The sequence below is a fragment of the Battus philenor genome, unplaced genomic scaffold (genome assembly GCF_028537555.1).
Source record: "Battus philenor isolate CCGP_79_NKW_IND1 unplaced genomic scaffold, ilBatPhil1.0.hap1 SCAF_5, whole genome shotgun sequence".
NCBI classification, from domain to species: domain Eukaryota; kingdom Metazoa; phylum Arthropoda; class Insecta; order Lepidoptera; family Papilionidae; genus Battus; species Battus philenor.
The window spans coordinates 3,507,394-3,530,827 of NW_027181715.1; the positions used below are offsets into that span (position 1 = coordinate 3,507,394).

The 23,434-nt window shown below is 34.1% G+C and overlaps 1 protein-coding gene across 1 annotated transcript in view; it reads right to left on the minus strand.

Annotated features, from left to right (window-relative positions):
• Positions 1 to 23,434, minus strand: part of Hr39 (Nuclear hormone receptor FTZ-F1 beta) — a 60,623-nt gene that overhangs the window by 12,554 nt on the left and 24,635 nt on the right. The window contains exons 2-3 of the mRNA XM_068772343.1: positions 6,644 to 7,117; positions 282 to 397 (exon numbers count right to left, since the gene is read on the minus strand). Coding sequence (XP_068628444.1) covers positions 282 to 397; positions 6,644 to 6,743 — 216 coding nt within the window. The 5' untranslated portion in view covers positions 6,744 to 7,117. The remainder of the gene's footprint in view (positions 1 to 281; positions 398 to 6,643; positions 7,118 to 23,434) is intronic.

Genomic DNA, 23,434 nt, shown 5'->3' on the forward strand with positions numbered 1-23,434 from the left:
AGATAATAGTTTATATTTTTGTAATATAGACTTGAAGGAAAAATATGAGGGAGTCATTTGAATTCGATTTACTTGCTTTACTTTTATAAATTTTTATTTCTATAACGCTGCACGCCAGTCCAAAATGTCTAAACAGGCAGTGCCTAGTGTGTTTTATTAATCAGTGGGTTTTGTTATAACTTAAATTGTTTACGAAGTAAAAAATATTATTACTATAATAAGCAAAAGCAGCTAAAATAAACGGACGTGTTTATAAAGGCATCGTTACAAACTGCACAAACCTCGTATTGGTGTTGTGTAAAGTCGATCTTGGAGATTTCGGCATCAGTAGAATCTTCGTCATGGGGTACCGAAGACACGCTGATGCGCACTCCACTCGAACTGTATGAGAATTGACCTGAAAATTACATAATAAATATGAAACCTTTCGTTCATTTTCAAATTCCTTACTCCATATCATAAGATATCAACATGTACTCATATTTATTTGAATACCTGAAATTTACAAATAATATTAGTTTCACTTTATCATTATCATTTCAGTCTTAGAACATCTACAGGCTTCGCCGAAAGATTTTCAATGGGAACGCTTGAAAGCGGTCTGCATCCAACGTCTTCACGCAACACGGTCTACGAATACGATAGAACCAAGTTAAATTAATTATACAGGCTATTTCCAGCAAAAATTCGCAGAACTCTACGTTTCATATAGCTAATTTAAAAATTAGATTTCGTGGAAAATAGTTTGTTTTAATATTAAAACATTTAAATATGGAATTTATTTTGTGAATACAATGTATACAGAGTGTTTGATTATTGTTGTAAAAGCTTGAAAGAGGTGAATGTACAGCTAGTGTGTGAATTTGTCAGGAAAAATCTTTAAGGCTTTTACACCGTTTTCAATTACTCTGTATAATGTGATGACTATTTACAGGGTAATATATAACCTCTGACAGTAAAAAGTCCACAGCAACAGATAATTCGGATTTTTATATGCAGTAATCCGAATTTCGAAAACTCTCTCTTATTATATTATTATTACGTAAGTTATAATTTCTCAAACCATTGATTATTAAATGTGCTATATATTCTTCTTGAGTTTTAACATCTATAACCAATCATCCTGTATATATTATGTAACTAAACGCTATCCAGTATAAGTAAGCACTTTAATATCGCCGTATCGTATTTATATTCACAAAATAAACACTGCGATTGTTTATCAATTTAATTTCAAGAAGGTCGTTCTGATAAAACCATTTTTATTTTAAGAAGTTAATCTTTGAACTTGTTTACTTGCTATTAAGTCGTTTATTTCCGAATCCTGTATTTCCACGATATTAGTGTTTTTTTGTGCTTATTTAAGCGTTAAAACATGTCACCGGCCGGCAATACGATGTCTTGTGGTCAGTGATCCCTTTGATTTCAATAAATACATATGTTAGCATGACCGTAAATTTCACACTTTTAAAATCGCTCGATTGTTAGAAATTAATTGTTGACATTATAAGAATAAGTAGACGAACGAAAGTAACCATAATATCCCTGCAGATTGGTATGTTGAAATGTCAATTGGCAGGCTACAATACGCACAGAATATAGATCTACTGAGCCGTTAAAATTATGGGGTGGAGACCATTGACTGGAATGCGCAAAGTAGATGTCCGTCCACAAGATGAACAGACAAAATAAATGTCTGTTAAGGTAGTTTGATGAAAGCCGCTTCCAATTTGACCAATTGGAAATCTTTGCATAAACTTATTTCCAGCAGTGGACATCCTTTGGATGTAATAATGGTCATGTGTTTCCACTCTTATAACAAAAATTTAATTTAAGAGATAATAGGTTTGTAACTTCCACGCAGTTCCTGTGTGTAATGGTGAATGCTCTAGATCAGGGTTGACCAGCATCGACATCGACTGGTAGATGTTAACTATATACTATATAAGCTGTGTGTCGTCTGTGATCCAGCCATTGGAGGCAGTCAGTCTTCGATACTACTAATATTAGCGAAGTAAAACACCGAGGACTAGGTTGAAAGGAAACTGGACCAATGGGACAGCTTACTAGACGCGCCTCGTGTGGCGCCGCCATGGCCCTGAAGTTCGATTATTTTGACTACCCGGAAACGGGTAGGCAACATCAACTTTTAGTTATATGATATCAACTTACACGGGCACTTCGAACCGGACCTATTTGAAATCTGAAGGAAGAGTTCTATATGGGCAGTAGACGTCCTCTGGCTGAAACGGTGATGATGAATATAAGAATATTTGCATGTGTAGTTTGGGGCTATGAATAAAACATAACATATTGACGATATTCTTACTCGAACCGCCGGTTCGCTTAAATCTCTCAAGACAATATTACGCTGTAAGTCTAATATAAGAATATCCTAAGTAAGAAAAGGACCAATATTTAGCCACTTCCGCACATGCAGTGGTAGTCGTGCAACAAAGTGCACCGCCCGCCAGCCCGATGACAAATGCGCATGCGGCAAACAATGCGAACTACACAACTGCCACCGTCAAATCACTGAACACGTGTTTCACCCCTCCACGGGGCATCTTCAGGAGTTATGTTACACCGATTAGTGACAAACACAGAGTCCATTACATATAAGAATATCCATAATTGTGTTGTAATCGAAGTTTATTGTAAAGACCAAAACTATGTTAATGATGTCGAAAAAGCTGACATCAGTTTGTTAAAAATAAACTGTTGCTATTTCTCTGAAAATATACACAGGTCAAAAACGGAGGCGGTACACTATTTTTGGTTTATCAAAAATAAAAAAGCAATATATTTTCACGTGAGATTGATTTTAAAGATAGATAAAGGATAGATGAAAGTTCTTCGCAATTTATTGTTACTAGACTTGTATTCTTTCCACTGCTAGAACAAAAGCCTTATCTCTAAGAGAGGCAGTCTGGCCTGTAATACATGGTCCTAATTTCCTAGTGGATTAGAGGATATAGAATAGGTCTCCTGGAAGCGACCCGCATCTAGCGACGAAGTACTATGCTGCGTTTGCTTGTCTGTGTTCTACGTCCACCAGTGAACGACATGCGTTTAAAATGACGATGATGCTTGTATTTATTTATAAAAAAATGTTTATTTTTAATACAAAAAGATTGACATCAGTGTGATGAAATGAATTAATGTTTACAAATATAAGCTCGGTATTTGTCAATAACGTAGCAAGAATAATTTGAATAACTGGTCTCGACTGATCGATAACTTTAATATATACGCCGCAAGTAAAGTCTCTTAAAAATATCGGCCCTAGAATGATCTTATGTTCATATGATATCTTTCATAACCATTTTTTAAACAGTACTGACATTATATGTACACCCATAAGGTTAAAAGCTTTCAACACACGACGCAGCGATGATCGTCAACAAAAATATTTTCGTATACTAGGTGCTCTGATGGACTTCGTACTGTCAAAGGCCAGTCCAATAAAAAAATATACTTTTTTATTATATGATGTCTTAATAATTAACAACGATTACTTAAAACTGGTTTTCTATTTTTTTTACCGCAAGAGATTTATACAAAACTATATTATAGTTGTATTACTTCATGGTGTCGTGTTTTTGTAATATTATACACATATATATAAACGCTCTTTTTTTCGATTGACGTCAAATATTTAACATCTTAGGGCAGGTGTTTTAATATATCGTGTCGTTTGTATGCTAAGCGAATTATTGTTTTAACTATTTTTCTACCAATGTTTCCGTTTTTTATCTTCAGTTGATGCTTTCTCGTGCTTTAAGGAAAATACGACTTGTGATTTACATAGACAGTATGAGTGATATTTCATTTATAAAAAGGCTCAAGATCACTGAGAGAGCAGTGGACAGGAGATTGAATCAGAAATAAAGAGTTCCATATAAGAAGGTCACCAATGTAGCTCAAAGAATTATTCGTTTGAAGTAGTAGTGGCAGGGGCGAATCGTTCAAGCAACTGAAACCACAAGTCGTTAGAGGCGGCGAGGGTGGATTTCCCACTCGATGGACCGACAATATAGTCAAAGGTCGGGGGAAGTAACGCAAGACCGGTCTACTTCGCTACCTTTGGTAAAGGCCTATATCTTGCAGGAAGCTTCTGTGGGCTGATATAATGATGAATTTCATTTGCGTCGTACATTAATAAATTTATCATACTGTCGCAACCAGTTGTTTAAATTGACACATACCGAGTTTTTATTTGTAAACATTAACTACTTCCAACAGACTGATGTCAATCTTGGTGTATTAAAAATAAACATAGATTTTCCGATTCGTGCATATGAAATAGAATATCACTTATATCACCAATGAACAAACTCCTGAGAAGATACGGCTAATTTCAATAAGCTAATAATAAAATATGGATCACATGTATTACAAAAAATACCAGAACAAGATACGAAACATTGTACACGAATACAAGTCAAGGTTAGAGGAAAATAATTTTAGTGCCGATGTGACCGGTGATAAAAAATTATAATCCTTTATATACCAGTACGAATTTAAATAGATTCCCTTAGATAAAAAAAATACTATAATTAACAGAGGACCTTTGGGGTATTAGCGCTTTATTTTTCAATGTCATCGTCATTAGCTTAGTCTAAAGATGTCCTCGGCTGGACATAGGCCTCCCCTGTAGATTTACAAGAGAACCAGTTCAAAGCAATATTCATCTAAAATATTCTGATGACCTTAATAAAGTCGTCTTCCCTACTGAGAGGAAATTCGATGAAGTCCACTCCAAAATTTTAAGGCACCAGCGGCCACCTGTTCTGCACGATACACACATATGGCACGCTTGCTGCCATTTTAGCTTATCAATCTGCTGAGCCATCGGCTACGTCCGTTCTTCTGCGGATATTCCTATTTTTAAATCGATCTCATGGTGAATTTATGAGCATAGCCCTCGTTGAATGAGTGTAAGCTTGCTGTTGAACTGAGAGACCAGGTTTTACTACCGTAATTTATTACTAGTAACACATTGGCCGTAGACCTTCATCTTGAAACACCCACCAATCATCACTAACTCATCTGTTACTGCAAGTTAATGGCGTTATTCGTCACGTAATTTTTTAACAAACTTACATTTTTGGCACATTGTGGACAGCACTTTGATATCAAAAAAATTCGGAGATGCAGGACGTATACATGTTCAAAGTACAGATTTTACCTACTTATGCAAAAGTATACGCCAAAAATAGTACCTTTTTATTAATTTGACTGTAGTTAGTAATGAAAGCCGCCTTCATAATTTTTTAACTTAAAATTTAACGTAAAATGCATCATTCAATCTGTGGTTATAGTAATATTACTTAAAATAGATTAATTCTACAGATAATTAAGTTCAATTATGAATATTTTGTTTTCACTGCCTTAAAGACTTTGTTCGCATGAATTTATGGTAATATACATAGGTATCTGCCCTGTCCATTGCGCTGTCAGTTATATTACGCGTAACACGAACGTGGAAAAGCGCGCAATGTACTAACGCCAAGATTAACTATCAGGTTAGAGAAATCCGATCAGCGAGTTCGCTGAACGCCCTGAACTTTAATTTATGGATTTCAACTTTCTATACGAACTGCGAGGGCATTCTGTTGGAGCGCCAATTAAATGAACTCCTATTAACGCCACGATGCTTTTATCGCGTAAATTCAAAGTTCTGATTTTAATTACCTGAAAGGGGGAAGAATTCTTTTTTTAAAATCTACGCTATAATATTTACCATTTACCAATTTTAGCATATTAAAAAAATAGCTATAAATATTCAGCTGATAGCTTTATTAAGATAACAATAGAGTATCATTTATCATAATCATAAACTATAAAGATGCGATCTGATGCAGTTTTATCCAAATAAATATTTGAAAAGTTTCAATAACTAGTTCACTCTAAAAACTTAATCTAATCTATTCGATTGTATATTTTTTTAATACTTTAATATCTTAATTTATATAAATTAACAAATGTGCTTATTTAACACAATTATTAAGTCTAAATTACCATTAAAACTATTTTTAAAAAACATTTATGATTCATACGTAATAATGGTTAAACTGCGTAATCTAAAACCAACCTTCTTGAGTCATGCCAAGTAAACGTTATCAGAATTTCGATAATCTTGTGGTTGAAATCATTTTCCGTAGCATATAGAGTTACGACCACTTATAATTGCATTGTAATAGATCTGATAAAGTCAGATCCAGTCGAAATAAACAAGAAAACACGTCCGATGTATGTCATTTTGTATATTAAACTCCAAACACAAAAGCTAATTCAAACGGTAAAGTTTTAATTTTTTTATTTAAATAAATCATCTTTTTTTTTCAATGTATTGTTCTAAACTAGTATAAACTTCTTCAAAAACATTGTAGTAATATAGTTTCTATTACAATGCCGAAATATAACACGATAACACATAACAAAACATATTTATGAAGGCGTTTCCATTGAACACGTTTGACTATAAAATTTGTAATTATTTCGTAAGAATCTAGTATTAGTAATAGTAATTTATTTACCTTAAAATAGAACACTAAATAATTCATCGTCGTCATTTTAGCCGTAAGACTTGCCACAAATATTATAATTGTTATTATTAAAATTAAAATATTTCGCTTACCATTGCTGGTCTCCGGGCCCGACATGCTGATAGTGGTGACAGAAACGTGTCCCCCTTCCACCTTCACCGAGTCACCCTCACTCGACATTGTTGTATTCATCCCTCGATGCTTCACAACACTAACATAACCACTAGTATCGACAGTTCAAATGTTTCACCTCCCTAAACTATAAAGCACCATGCACAAACGTCGATTTTAAAAGATATCAAAAATACTGTTTAAAAACTTTTCAAAAAACTATTTACTTTTACAATAATGTTCTCGTAGAAAAATATCTCTGTTTTGTTTGATCATCTTGTATCACTGATGAGTTTTAAGGCATCCGTGGGATTCAGTCTTGAGATATCCCTTCGCTGGAATACGATGCTGCGTTTACATGTTTTATATTCGTTTTCCAAAATATCCTTGTTAATTTCTTTTATTTTAGCTAACGATTGTGAGCGATCAGCAGATGAAACCAGCATCTTGTTTATCTGTAACAAAAATAAATAAATAAATGTTTAACGTAAATTGAAACGTATTTCGAAAATGAAAAATCGTTCAGGCTCACACGCGATTCATATTTGGAATATAGTCGTCATTTGGAGACGTTGTTTGTGTGCCCGTACGGCGACGACACACGTACCGTCGCGCCGCGGCCTTGTCGACCCGCCCAGTGATGCGCGATAAGGCCGACGCCGCGATATCGATACGTCCGCCCGACCTCAGAGTCATTGGCACTTTGTTTACAGCACTGTCTCGGGCTTGATAACGCCTCTACACGCCAGTTATATCAAAATAATTTGACTTTTTATTCGCACAATGAAATTAAAATACGCCTTATACAATGTGATAAGTTATAGATGTAAAAGCTTTTTAGGAGGCTCAATCATCAATTTTCAATCACTCTGTATAAAATAACTCTGAAATATATATTTTAACTATAGACGACAGGCCAATAACTTAAGGCACTACAATTTTTGCAGGAATAGGTAGCTCGCAATAATTAATTCTAATATGTGGTAATCCGAATTTTGAATATGGTTTTCCATATCGTGATTACATTATTATCTCTAGAACTATCGATTTTTATACAAGGTACGCCATAAATAAATTGACAGCAAATAAGCTATTGATTCCCAATTTCCACCTATTTAACAGCAAGAATGAGCTTTTATGAGAGAAATAATATATTTCTCTCTCACAGATATTTAACGCTATAATGATAGACAGTCTACCTAATATTGATGTAATTTTTGACCTCAAAAATAGTACTGACGAACCATTTGTTCTTTTATAAATATCCCCATATTGTTGTAAGCTTATTGTTTCTGCTTTTTTTTTCGTTTTTTTAGGAGCCACAGGGCTTTCAATTACTTTGCTGCTCGCATGATTTACCAACTCAATGTCTCAGTGTGAATTTTGTCTAACAAATCCTAGTGGAGGCTACAAGCCAACTGCTAGTTGTGATAGTAGAATCTAAATCTCGATTACTTAAATACGAAATTAAAAAAGTTAAGTTGTTGCATAGATAAATAGTTGAAATTAATTAGTTATCGATATGGCGCGAATCACTAGAGGAGTAATGGAGTGGTAGGGTGGGGGGGCGTTGTGCGGCCTTCACGGAGCCGGTTGTAGCGACCGGCGCTGGTCGCGAGCATTTCGCCTTTCGCGCGCTGGACTGGTCCGCCGTTCCCAATACAACTCGCCGACTAGCAGCAACACAACCAATAATGTGTCGGCGTTGAACGATTCAACAAGTCCAATGACACTTAATACAGATTATCGCTGTTAAACTAATATCTACAGGGTGATTGGTTATATATAAACGCTTCAAAAGATTATATGTACCTATTTCCAATCACCCTTTATGAATGTTCGTTCTTTTTAATTATTTTTTTTCTATTGATTCGACAGGCCGATAACTTCTGGCAGCACAACGCCTGCAGGGACAGGTAGTAAACAATGAATAATTTAAACTTTGTAATTTGGATTTTGTAAACGCTTTTTCATGCTATTTAATAACGTTATTCATTATGTCTGAAACCGTTGATTGAATATGGTGTTTATACATTACTTGATAGCAAATTACCTTACAATGACCCTTTCAGAAGCTTTTACATCTACTTCTAATTAGACTGTATATGTAAAAAGTATAACCATTATACACTCTGAACAAATATAAAACCAATTATTAATACAGATACTATTTTCATTGGTACAAATTTTATTCATATGTAATAAAATCTGCGATAGACGCACACTGCAAGGCATGTACCTCCCCCAAAAGATATATATGGGAAGATATATCATAATCGCTAGGCAAGCAAGCGTATTGGCGATTACAGTGTTGTTATTATAGTACACAGAGGACGCTGCTGTCCATCCTCTGGAAACTTGTATATAAGCAGTGGCAATGTTATATAATTAACGCACAGAGTATGAAATACATTGGATTGTGTCACGAGAATCGTATCGACCTATTCAAGTGTCCGTCCTTTACCGCTGAGGTAGCTCACGGTTTAATATTTTGAAGTAATTTAAGAAGTAGCTATGCACACGTGCTGCATTAAGTATGCAAATAACAGTTGAAGGCAATTATTTATTAAACAATATTTTCGATCCGACGTCGGTTTAACTATTGGAATACGCTATGTTTGTTGGAAACAACTCAAATTTCCCGGAATCGTTATGGTATATTAAATGCGTTTTATCAATTAGTATAATTTGTAATGTAGTTGATGTAGATATTTACCACAAAATCGAAAGTATCCTAACGGTTGATTTATGAATTAAGCTTTTTTCTTAATTAATTTTAATTTGAATTGGTAGGGTGTTTAGTTTACAATGTGTTTCCTTTCGCGTTTACTGAACGCAGACAGTTGGGTAAGAGATTGCCGCTATTTGATATGAATCTGTCTTGTCCCAGCTGCGAGTCACGGAAAAGCCTTTAATTGTATAGTTTTTCTTTTTTGTATTCTTATACATATAAGATTAATTATAATACATAGCTAAATTCAATACAAAGTTTCTTATATTTTAAAAATTATAAAAGAGGGCATGATAATATTAAAACCCTCGTACACATTGAAAAATATAATTAAAAACTTTTCTCGTAATATTTACAAAATTTTATACATCAGCCATAGTTAACCATATTTACGAAGTTTTTTGTATAAAATTTAATTAGTAAACTAATCAAAGTAAGTAACAGCCACAGCCCACCGGATTGGCAAGTTGAAATGGCAGTGAAACTGGATAAATAGTACGCAAAACTGATTGACATTGGCGCCTTAATATTCTGGAGTGATGATCACTGATAAGCAAGCGCAACGTATGACGTCTACCCACAATGGATGCAGGCGGTTTCCAACCGATCCTGTAACACTACGCCTGAAATAATGACGAAAATATTCACAATAGTGAAAATGTACATGTCTCCAAAGAATTAAAATAGCAACTAAAATATCTTTTGCAAATTTTTACAAAGTGTGTATCCTAAAAAGTAGTTGAATAAATACTGAAGTATGAAAAAAAAAACTAGAAACCGTTTAAGAAAACTAACGTCTGGCGAACCAATTAGCGTTCAATAAAGGTTCTTTCGCTCCAGACATTTCTTGTATATCGATTGAGCGTAAGATTATTGGCATAGCAACACTAATAATTACCAATTGCACAATATCGAACTTGTATTACAGTTTCATATAATTGCATCATTGGGAAACAACATTCGCCTGATTGTTTCTATTATTATCAATGTAATATGAAACCTTGGTGTGCAGTCAAGTTAAGTGTAATCGACTTTTACATTCATTGCAAATAATTATCTGACTTTAAATGTATAAACAAAACCGATTGATAAATCTCAAAATAAATTTCATATGCACGTCAATAATAAAAATCTTCTGTCTCATTTATACGTGAATTCGATAGATATGCGAGAGAGGGATGCCTAGAAATTTGTGTCCCAATAAAAAGGAATACGTCCGCACGCAAGATGGCGTCATCGTGGCCTAGACAAGGCCGAGCGGTCATTTATACGGTACGTCAGACGAACGCCTTTGTCTGCAACGTGTTTGTGGATTATAAAATGGAAATTTTTTTAATGCAATTATTTTTATCGAACAGTGAATAAAAATTATCAAACATTATCTATTACGTTAGGTGAAATTAATTCATTAATGTGATAAATAATGTAATCAGACTTAATACATCTGATATTTTTTTGCTTTTTGGATAAAACTTGACTTTTTTTGTAAAAAGTAGATAAATAAGTTTTAACTTCGAACATTAAATAAAATCTGAAATTGTATATTTAATTTTACAAGAATATAATGTAATTAACTAATTTTTACGCTACACTTTTAGCTATTAGATCAAACTCAATACAATGCTTTTTAACAGAATGACACCATAGCAGCATCAAGTTTTATGAAAGATGTTCCCACTTTTACTTATTCTAAAATTACGTTAATTTTAAAATCATTTGCAAAAGTACCTTCTCTTAATCACATAATTTAAATAATCTTTAACAATAGTAATAAAATAAAACGTGGTTTAAATGTAAGGAATTTATAGGCTCGGCTACAGATGTCCTTGTGTCGTTCTGAGCTATCGATAGACCCGAGACGAGGCGTCGACCGATAATTATCTTAAGGTCACAGCACTATCAACGTGACGTAAGCATCGTGCCATATTGCGATAATGCCTTCATTGTACAGGTGCATTATTTCAGCGGCAACTAAATACTTTCCTTTTAAAACGAGTTTTATAAATGGAAAATTCTCGTTTTGACATGACATCTGCTTTAAAATTTTAATGCATTTTAAATGCGATTGGATACAGATGTAAAAGCTTTAGAGTGAATGAATAGTCCATTTGGCACCGGAAAGCTTTAAAGCTATACACCTATTTTAAATCATCCTTTATTAAGTGATGACTCTAAAATTAATTTTTTTTTTTTGGAATGCGTCAGGCCAATCATTTCTAAAAGTAAAAACTCTGTTGGAACAGGTAACAGAAAACAATTATTTTCAATATGTGCTATTCCAAATTTTTAGAGCGCTTTTATTGCAATATTTTCATTACGTTATTTATTATTGTAACCTTTGATTTTTGGTTAGAGTTTACCATAAATTAATTGACAGCGAATGAACTATACGATCATTACTTTAAAGCCTTTACACCTATAACCGTTACACATTATACACAAGTGTTACTTTCATCGATTTTAAATCCAATAATACAAATTATATACGTAAACAACTGGTGACTTTTAAAAAGATTCGAAATTTAAAACGTTTAATGGTTGTTTGAATTATTTTTTTTGTTCACTAATATTATCTCTATTTTGATTATCATTAGTCAAGAGTAGTAAATATATGTAGACGATAATACTATATACATAAAGAGCGTCAGACCGCAAATGTCCTTGACCGCATGTCGTCAGAGGTCGGCCGTCCCCCGAGTACGACGCACCCCGTCACCTACGCTAGTTTAAAATAGACGAGGTGAATAATCTTTAACAACATCTCAACTAGACAAAGAACTCTTCAGATTGCTTAAGTGTAAACGTACAGTCTGTCACGAACAGCGACATCGTATTTGAAACTGTTTAAGAGATGAGTTTTTAAAAAGTTAATATCACGACATTTTAGTATTTATACTATCGATGATAGCTGGAAATAATATTTAGTCTGTATGCCTCAGAAAAAAAAAAAATACATCGTAAAACATATTCGTAAGTTTACAGCTTAATATGTTAAGATTATTGGATTACTAGTTAGATCGGTATATACAGTCTAACTGGAAATAGAAGTAAAAGCTTTAAAGAAGATAAGGATATAGCTTATTTGTCACTAAATAACTTGTGTAGTTTAATGTATTTTAATTTTCATGTTGCAATGCCACGGTCTGAAAGGTTCTCGAGTGGCGACCACGAAGCGGTAGAGGCGACGTAAGTCCCACCAAGTTGGACCGACATCATAGTTAAGGTTACGATAAGTCGCAGAAAGCAGGCAGCACAGGACCGGCCACCGTGGTGGTCTTTAGGGGAGGCCTATGTCTTGCAGGAGGGGGGGGGGGGGGTTAATAGTCTGACAGTACAAAGTCTGCAGGAACATAGTAAACAATAATATATGGCAATAAGAATTTTGATAAGACTTTTACTATTTCTGAAACTATTTATTTTTCGATTGTATTATATATATTAATTGACAACAAATGAACTATATATTGGCCCCTTTAAAGCTTTGCTTTTATGTCTAATAACTCTGTTCATTAGATTGATAAAGTACCGAACGGCGCATGAAATATTTTAAACCAGGACATATGATAGAAAAATAAGACGTAATATACACTGCATTTTAGTAAAAAAAACTTATACAAATAAAAAAAATACATAGCCGATAATACAACACGGGAGGCGAAAATATTAATATATATTCATTGTAAACAATCTTTAGACCACAGGTTCCTTTAAAAGGTGCTACGGTCCAGTGTTTTCTCTCTTGGTAACAACTCCTAAGGTAAATTGGAGGCATTATTACATAGATCTATTCTCATAAAAACATTTTATGCATCAGTCTAATGTTTATTAAAAAATGTTTTAAATTTACGCACTGCTTTTAAAAAGTTGTGCAAAATCTATCATCGTCGTTATCATATCAGTCAAAAAAACTCCCACCGCAAGGCATAGGAGAAAAATCTTTGATTTAACGATAAACCATGTTATTACTTAATTGATTTTTATGTTTTAAGTATATTTAAAACACAAAAGTTTAAACTTTGTGGGTCAAGGTTTTATGCTTCGCTTGCCGATCCGTAATTTCCACCCTAGAACCTTAAGGCTTTCGCAGCCACTTAAACATGCTAATCCGTCGTACATGTGTCGTCATTTACGCATCTCCTCATTCCAAATTAGATCTTGTAGAGAAATCTCGAACATAAACCTCCCCATGGATCGTTGAGCAACTGCTAACTCGTTAATAAGGTCATAATAAGAAATAAATGACAGGATATTAACTGATAATAAACTGAACATATATTCTGGCCTTCAACACAATTAATTATCAGCAAGCCGTAAGAATATCTTTGAACCTTCAACAAATCGTTTGTATGTATGTTACTGTACGAACGCACACAGCGCCAGCGCTGGAGATCGAATGAATTATGACTCAGACATTACCATGGAACTGTAAAATTTGCTTTCTCTTCATTACGCTAGAACACGAGAGCAAATCGACTGCTTGTTTATCGTTTACTATTACAGCGATTCAGAGAATCACGGAGTTCGCAAAACAAGTGATGACTTGTAAGACTATTGTAAATGTTTTATCAAATTTTATTTACCTATACGATTATTATAAAGGATTGGTTGTAGGTGTAAAAGCGTATGTATAGCCTATTTATTATCAAAGAGCTTTTTCACCTATTTCTAATCACTCATATATGTTACGTTATTTTTATTCGTACAGGAATGCGATGGTTCTGTAAGAAATTTTTTCCTTACTATATCATCACTACGTTATTTATTATTTCGTCCAATAATTGAAAGCAAATTAGCTACACATTCACCTCTTGAAAACTTTACAAATGTTTTGTTGATAGTAACTAGGAGTTAAAAGAAGTTTTTAATTTATTTGCAGGCGTAGCCGAACAAAGTTATAAAATGTACGCAATTATATCTAGCAAAACAAACAGTCGAACATAACCAATAAATATGTAAGCGGAATAACTCTTAATATATTTATGGGTGGGCCACCGAATGCTTTTAGTGTCTAATAATTAACTAGTGCTGCGACAGAACAGCTCGCGTTATCGATAATTGCGAAATATCTCAGATTGTATCGGCGACCACGTTCGATGGCATTCATTTAACGGTCCCTGTCTTGGCCTCGACGCGAACTAAAACAAATATTAATTGCCAACTAAAACACATTTATGCGTTGTCTCCATCGCAAGATTATCGGCTCGAATGTTTGGACAGCTGTCGCCTCTCTTGGCTGAAAAATTTAGTGGTGTTTAGTTACGCTTTATTTCAGCCCATTACATCGGGTGTGTAGGAAACAGTCACGATTGATGTATTCAATTATTAGCATATAGAATGTGGCGTTCTGTTTTATTATACAAATAAATTGATGTTACCAAGGAAAGTAGTCACGAGATTTAACAATTTGATATTCACTTAACCCTATTAACCATTTTAATTGATATAACACTTTATTTCAGAGGAATTACACTTCAGCAACATTTAGAATCCAACAAGGAATGAAGGCATAATAGAATGCATATTTAATTAAACAACGTTTTTCAGATCGAACTGTCACTGCTGCCCAATTGGCTTTTGCAGATTTCACGGGTTTGAGGTGGCGGTGCTCAGAGGGCGCCTGGCATAAGGACTCTTTTAAAGTAGCGAAGCTGGAGTGCTCTCAGGGAGGGCCTCAGATCGAGCCTCTACATACTACTATTTCACTTTATTGGGCGGCCGCCAAGCTCTCAAATCGCTGGACGCTCCTTGCAATGACAAGGCGTCCCCATGAGGGAACTCAACTTGTACTGTTGCTTAACAAAAAGGCTTTTTTGTTAAGCGACAATCCAAGTTGAGTTATATAAAAATGTCGCTACTGCTTTAGTTCATAGTCGCATCAGTTTTTTTTTTAATTTAGCAGTAAAACGCTTAATAAATAAATGTCGTAATGACAACCTGAGCTACATACTTATAGGACCACAACGATTACTTCCTACAGGATGACGACCATTGGCATAGTCTTAACGATCAGGAATTTTAAGTGACAGTACGTAGGGATCCTTGGCGTCACTTATGAGTCCTTAATCATAAGTGACGCCAAGGACTCTTTAATAGCAACCTCGTTCCAAGTCAAAACAATTTTTTTAAGATCTCTCGTATTACACCAAAAAATAACTAATAATATTTATATAGTATGTTTAAAAATAATATTAATTACAGATGTAAAAGCTTTAAAACTATTACACCTAATTCAGGTCACCCAGTATAAAATAATCACTCTGAAAGATGTATATGAAATTATTATTTTTTTAATGGGATAAGACAGGCAAGTAACTCCGAGCGGTACAAAGTCTGTAGCGACAGATAATAATGTGAGACATACATAATATTTAATAATCCAAATTTTGGTAACGCTTTTTCCGACATTGTCCCTACGCTGTTTATTATTTTATTTTGGATGAGGTACCACAAATTGATAAATAGGAAGGGAGTTATATAAACACACTTTTAAGGCTATTGTAACCAATCAAAGTAATAGTTTATATTACAAGACATGATAATATTAATTTTAACTTTCAACATTTTATTACGGGATCGTAGTTTTAATTATACCAATTTTTATTCATATTAATAAAAAAAAAACTTTATTTGTGGGATATTGGTTGAAAATTTAATTACTAATAACGTTAAACAGGTACAGTATTTGCAGCGAACTTAATCATATTGGCAACTGAATAATATTTTATATACGCAATTCAAAAATATATTATAATCTTACTATTGATAGATTTTAAAATTGAATGAAATTCACATAACAAGCCCTATATAGGAGTTTAATTTGCCGCCCAGTAAATCTATGGGCCAATAAACAACAAAGACAAGTTGTAGATTACCGCTCGTTAGTGCTAGTGACAGTTACATTTTGTCGTTGTCGGTGCGATTTAAAAATCCCACGTCTTTATTCAATGTGTTGAAATCTGACCCATCAACTGTATTTTTATAACATTTTCAACATTTATGCCGATAATATTGTTAGTTAAATAATTAGATAAGAAACAATTTAGGTTATAATAAAACGTGTAATGCATGAATTTTGGGTAACTTTTACTTTCTACCACTACATAATTTTGAAGCCTGCAACATAAGGATCTGGTTCAAGATGGCGCGACATCTCATATGTCCAATGACTCTGGCAATTATAAAAGCAATATCAATTTTCCAAAATTGATATTGTGTACAATGGAATATACATGGCCTCCTTGGTGCCTAGAACTTTAAGAGCCACATTTATGCCAACAGCACAAAGATAATATTCGCAAAGAAATGTCCGTTATCCTTCGAGCGATGTACAAACGAATTTCGACGAATATGTGAATTAGATTCGAGAAGTATGTGCATTAAAATGGCACACATCTCAGTGATGTTACTTAAAAAAATAAAATTCCTATATGTGTCTTCGTTTCAGCCTAGACACTGCACATGAGTATCTGTGAGAGGGATATATCATAATCACCACAATTGGGAGGTCGGTTGGCGATCACAGTATGGTATTATGGACTCATCCTCTGGAAACTTGTTTGGCAGTAGCGGTGATCTTATATAATCAATGTACGAAGTGTGAGATATATAAGATTGCTATTCCGGGAATCGAACTTGCGACCTACGATCGAAATTCTCGGTCCTCCACCACTGGGCTACCACTGCACTATGCTCATGTTGACAATATTATAAATATTAATTTCCTTTCCTCACCTATGTAATTTTTTTCAATTATTTAATAAAATCCGCTAAACTTAATGACCAATACTAGATAACTTGAAATATCTTAAAAGTACGCGTCACCTTCACGAATCTAACTTTCACTTCACGTTGAAAAACTATCGTGCAGTTAGTGTGATCACCAGTTATAATAACTGATATGCCGCCATGAAAGATTTCAACACGTTAACGTAACCGAACGTAATTTCGCAAACGGGAAACGTTACAGCCCGTAACTGTATGGGTATTATTATTTATTGCAACGAACAATTTGCAGACATCTTTTTTTTTACTGTAATTATTACCTTATGTTTTAGATGCATTTGGATAAATTTCTTTTGCAAGAAGCCTTCGAGGTGACAAGGAGTTTTTACATTGTCATTGACAAATGTTATTGGTACTTGCAGCACTCTAGGTGTCAAATTGGCAAGTGGACAGGTCACAAAGCGCAAAACACTGGTGGAGCCTTAAGGTTTTGGAACGAACTGGCAAGCAAAGTTGAGGACGTCCATTCATAAAGTAGACAAACAACCTTAGGTCTTTAGAAAATGGTGAATGCAGGCTATTTTTATTCGATATTATTGAAAATCAACAAAGAGGCCAATGTGTTCAGCAGTGAACGTCCAACGACTAAAATGATGGCGATGATCATTACTACAGTTAATAAGCTAAGAGCTTATTCGGGAGCCACGACATTAGACATTTTACCAGATTGAAAGGCCACCAAGCCCTCAGATCTTTAACGCGGATGCTTCCTGAATTGACTGGACGCATCGGTCCCTACAAGAAGACCTCGGCTTGTGGTGACTCAAGACACTTTACCATTCCGATTCGAGGATGCTCGAGTAAGCCTGGCGCGATCCGTTACCAGTATCAGTATTAATGTATATAATTTGATTTCACTCTGAGAACCTTTTGGGGGTAATTTATAGAGCTACGGAAACTGCTGTACACTGTAATTATCGGATGCTACGGCCGTATGTACGCCGTCTCTGGTCGCAGGGGCGCGTTTTACTGAGGCGCGGTACAGTGATTTCGTTCACATTATAGTAAATTACTTTGCAAATGATTTCGATCATTTGTTATGTTAAGGTGATGCTCATGGATACTATGTTGAGCAGGATTTTGTATTACAAAATCTTATGTAACTTCGGAGCGTTATATACTTCACGCAACTTCCCTTGTTCCATGACTTTGCATTATAAAATACTATTTATTTTTTTAATATCATTACATGCATTGAAATATCGGTAAAAATTATAATTTATTCTTGATTTAAATAATTTATATTGTTGAAATATATCAATATTGTTGATCATATAGGCAGGGACTATTTGATTATAACACCAGTTTTCCTTTAGATCAACATGGTGTTCCTCCTCGATTCGAAAATTCCAGGCATTAGAGCCTAAAGAAAACTTTACTTGCTTAACCTTTTTAGGCACAATGCTAACCATATAATACTGATAACTTTATATACGTATATATAAAATTGATGTTTACACACTCTTTATTTATTATGTAACAAATCTATATTAATAAACAATTATTTTGATTTGATTTAGTACCAGTTTGATCGAAAGAAAAAAAAGCACAAAAAATATAAACAACTGTCAAGACATAAGATCAGTTTACATATGCCAGTTTGATGATAAGCCGGAACATGTTCCACTCGCACGACGCACTCGTGTATCGAGCGACAATCTTTATAATTGCAGTGAATTTATTCAAAGTTACCGTTCGCCGGCCGCCTATAGCAGTTCGGTTGCTCAATACATGTATTAACAGTCGCCTAATGCGTCTATAATGTCGCCGCGGCGGGCTGGTGGCGGTAAATGTTGAACACCTTGGGATCGGCTGCTGCAAGAAATGTAATTGCGTTTCCACGCAGGTATTTGCGCCTGTAATACATTGCTCGCTTTATATGCAGTAACTGTATAATGAAGGCTGAGACTAGTTTTTTTTTTTTAATTCAGTCTGAACGCTTTAATAAACTGCCGGTCATACAAACTGTAAATACCTCGTACCTACAAGGCAAACAATGACCGTATATCACTAAAAATCCACTAGATGTTGTTTTTTACTGCATAATATTAACACACAAACGTATAATAACATAGATATATTAACTAAAAGATTTACAAAATCAAAGAAGCATATTATCGATTCGGCTAAAATACAAGGCATACTGCATCTAAGTATCCTTAATGTTCAGTGCTTTAAATTAATATACATACTAGCTGTGTCCTTTAAACCTCCTTGAAGGGTGGAATTACCTAATATTCAGGCCTCAAAGCGGTTCAGTTTCAATTTCGTGACTTAGCACAAGTGGAAATCTCATATATTCAAAATGATTGGTTATATGTGCGAAAACTTTAAACACTAAAAGAGCTGGCTTTGTACTGCTTGTTACTGGCTTGATTTAATGCTAACATATATCAGAGATGACTGAAAACATATGTCTTTAAAGTTTTGTACTAGTAAATGAGCTATACATTTACATATTTAACCAATCAGCCAGTATAAATCGAGTATCCATAAAAATTAAAAACAACTAAGCAACGTAACAAAAGATCAGCTGAAACACTTTCAAGGTCCCCCTCGCAGTTCTGTTACGGGCGAGCGATTTCCGCAATCAGTTTCACAAGATCCTGTTAAATTATTACATAAAATTTAATAAGGTGTGTTAATGCCGGCGTGGATCGGCACGCAGTGACCTCGGCATTCTGTTCGACATTATCAATAAGATTACGTTCGTTTGGCGAAACGTCGACTTGCATTCTCATATTACGAACAGCTAGAAACAGGTGCCAGCTACAATCGAAGCTGAGATCAAATCTGTAAATAGGCGTACTTAAGTCACGAATAATTACAAATGTAATTACAATATGTTACCTTAAACTGCAATTGATTTATGATGTCATAAACTAATACGTCCTAATACTAATGGTATGTTTATTTATTTAGGATACAATATACAGTTTGAATGAAACTAGATGTAAAAGCTTTAAAGGAGTGAATGTGCAGCTCATTTACCATTAATTAATGTATGCTGTATCGTATCCAAAAGCCAATGGTTTGAAAAATTAATAAATAACTTAATAGTAGTAAGTAAGAAAAAACCTTTTTAAACTTTAGATTACTATATACTAAAATTAAATATTGTTTACTATCTGTCACTTTAGACCGTACTAACAGTAGTTATTGGCCTATCGAATTCGAATAGAAAAAAAAAATATTAATTTGACATATCTCAGAGCGATCACTTTACATAGGCGTTTTTCAACCTTTGTGTTGTATTATAAGCTATGAAGTTTCATAAGATGTAATTTATTGGTATACCTTTACTCCTATCAAACTTTTACACCTATTTTTAATCACCATGTATTACGGGTTCCGGAAAATAATGTCGTTTCTATCGACATATTTCACAGAAAAACCGATTGATTTTTACCGCTCCGGTATTGAAAATTTGTATACTAGATGCCAAAAGGTTGTTGATAACGAAATTGAATATATTGTTGATTAGCAATAAAAATTCGATAAAAGTAGTTATGTGAATTTAACTTAAGAAAACGACATTACTTTCCGGTTCCCTTAATATTTTATACATAAATTGTCATAAAAACATGAGTAAAGTGAAATTTAAACTAAGCAACATTACTCAGGTGTTTGAAGAACCACACCTGTTTATTTTTATTTATTACGATAAACAAATTAGCAGTCAACATGCATTTTAATAATAAACATAACAGAAACAGGTTGTAATTTATAGGTTTTCATATCTATGTTACTAAATAATGTATATAAAACAAATTCTTGTTAGTTACACCATTAGTATCTCACAAAACGGTGAGACTAATTTTATAAATTATGTACTTTTGGATTTGTTTTAATCCGGAAATAGACAATAAGTTTTGACCTATGACATTTATCAATTCTTCATTTTCTTTTTAGCTGATAGACGCTCACTGCAGGGCATAAGCCGTCTTCAAACGTCGCCACAGTGATCGATCTTGTGCTTCCTGCATCCAGCAACTTTCAAACGGCTCAGCCCTTCCCTGGTCGTGGTTGCCACTCGAAAATATTGTCCCCACTACTACGTCATAATTTACGGCAAATTTTCTAATACTACCCTACATTTCTAACCATCATTTTTAAGAGTACACTTGTTTAATAAACATTGCTAATATAAGGTATGTTTGCGGATCGAAAAATTTTCGTCCTTTAATTTTTTTAAATATCCCATACTTTTTCTCGAGAACCTTTTTCGCGTTTTCGAGCTGCCTTGATCTCAATTCTTCACAATTCTTCACGATTCAATCACCTTTAGTGTAACATCATCGAAGTCACGAAACGAATAATCGAGTGTATAGTCTTATTTAACGCATTCATGTATATTAATTTGTATGATCGCAAGTTTTTGCGCGATACCGGTTATATATCCTGGTTTTAATTGTGATCCGGGTACTTACGACGCTTCGAGGTGAAACGTTAATTAATTTTAGATGTAACAATAAGCAAAGTTATTATTATTTTTTTATTTGTCGTAAAGGAAACAATCAACTCTGGACATATATTTGATATTGTATTGTATATTGCACATTAATAAATAAATATATTTTTTGTTAATTTATATTATACACAATAAGCCTACACTGGAAGTACAGGAGTTCTTCCGCTTATATATAGATATGATAACTGATTAAAAAACACTGTAAACATTATTGAACGTAATTATTAAAAACACATAAATTTATTACTTTTGTTCAAAAGCAAAACGCCAGAACAGCCTAAAACGATAAAAGCTAAAATCAAAATGGTCTTCCCGATAATGACATCCTTCACCTTTCGTGTGATAAACGTGGATTCAAGACAAGCGTCAAGCACACAAAAGGCTAAAGGTACAAGGATTTCGAACATGCCCTAATCTAAGAGCCTACAAGAAACTCAGATGAAGTTTTCTTTGTTATACATTGCCACATGTTAGCATCTTATCTCATCAGATTTATTGTTATGGTCAGGTAACTTCTAGCGCGTGTCAGACGCTATGCAGAGGAACACATATACGATGTTGCATGCGCACTTTATTTATTTACATACACCTTCACATTAATAACTATTCCTTCCAGACAATCTTTGGATAATACTTTTCTAGAGGGGTTCCGTATTGTTACCTCCACATAGTAGGCGCTGGACTTATTCATGGCGTAGCAAATCTAAAAGAAAATGGGTGAGTTATAAAATGCCTCAGTCATCGTTAAAAAAAAACCTTGTATTTAGTGGCTTAAAATATTGTTGTTGAGAGAGAGAGAGAGAGAGAGAGAGAGGAAGAATGAAATAATTCGTAAAGGCGGACGATGTAATTGTAACTTTCTATTAGGAAGGTTTGTCCAATTGTGCATAAAATATCAGGAACCTATCGCCATCACCATTGGAGTAATAAGACGTTCAGAGGTGAACAGCCTCTAAGTCATAGATTTCCAATAGGACTGGTTAGAAGCGGCCAACCGTCTCGCCTTTGATTTCCACTCCAGGATTTTAAAAGCCCAAGCGGCAATCGCTTCTGAGTGCAAGATACACTGACAAAACAAAATTTATATATTCTCATCTGTGCACTTTAAACTACGAAATTAGTTAAAATAACGAAATGAATGTGTTTTTGCTTGAACAAAAACATTGACTATAAAATTCTGCTGGCGGTTATTTGATGTCAGAAGTTAAACTAACTGTTATTGAATAACAATAAAAAAAACTTATACGAAATGTCTAGACGAACACAAATTACTAAACTCCGCTTAAAGCGCACATGACGTCGAAGCCGTTGCGACAGACCCTTGAAAATATTAAGCGTTTTCGTCTAATAGCAGATTTAAAGCAATACAAAATAGTTGTTTGTATCCAAACTATAATTTGTAAACATTAGTTTTAAAACAATACAGAGTGTTTTATCAGCGTAGGTCGTCCAACCACAAGGTGAATAGACAACCTTTTCAATGTCGTTGAAAGACGCTAGAAACAGACCGCTTCCAACAGTTCCTATTAAAAATATTATGTTCAGCAGTTGATGTCGTACCACTGAAATCATGATGACGCCGATCTTAACCAAAGCAAATTCTGCGATCATTAATTGAAGCCGAAAATAACTTTTCTTAAACATTGATAAATGCAGATTTCCGTTGGCTCTAAAAACTTCATCGATTTAATATAGCTCCAGTATGTTATAGAGAGATTTCGCTGTTATACATCTCGCTCCAATCTCCTTCGCTTACAAATTCACTATGAGTTTATTCCGGATTATTTC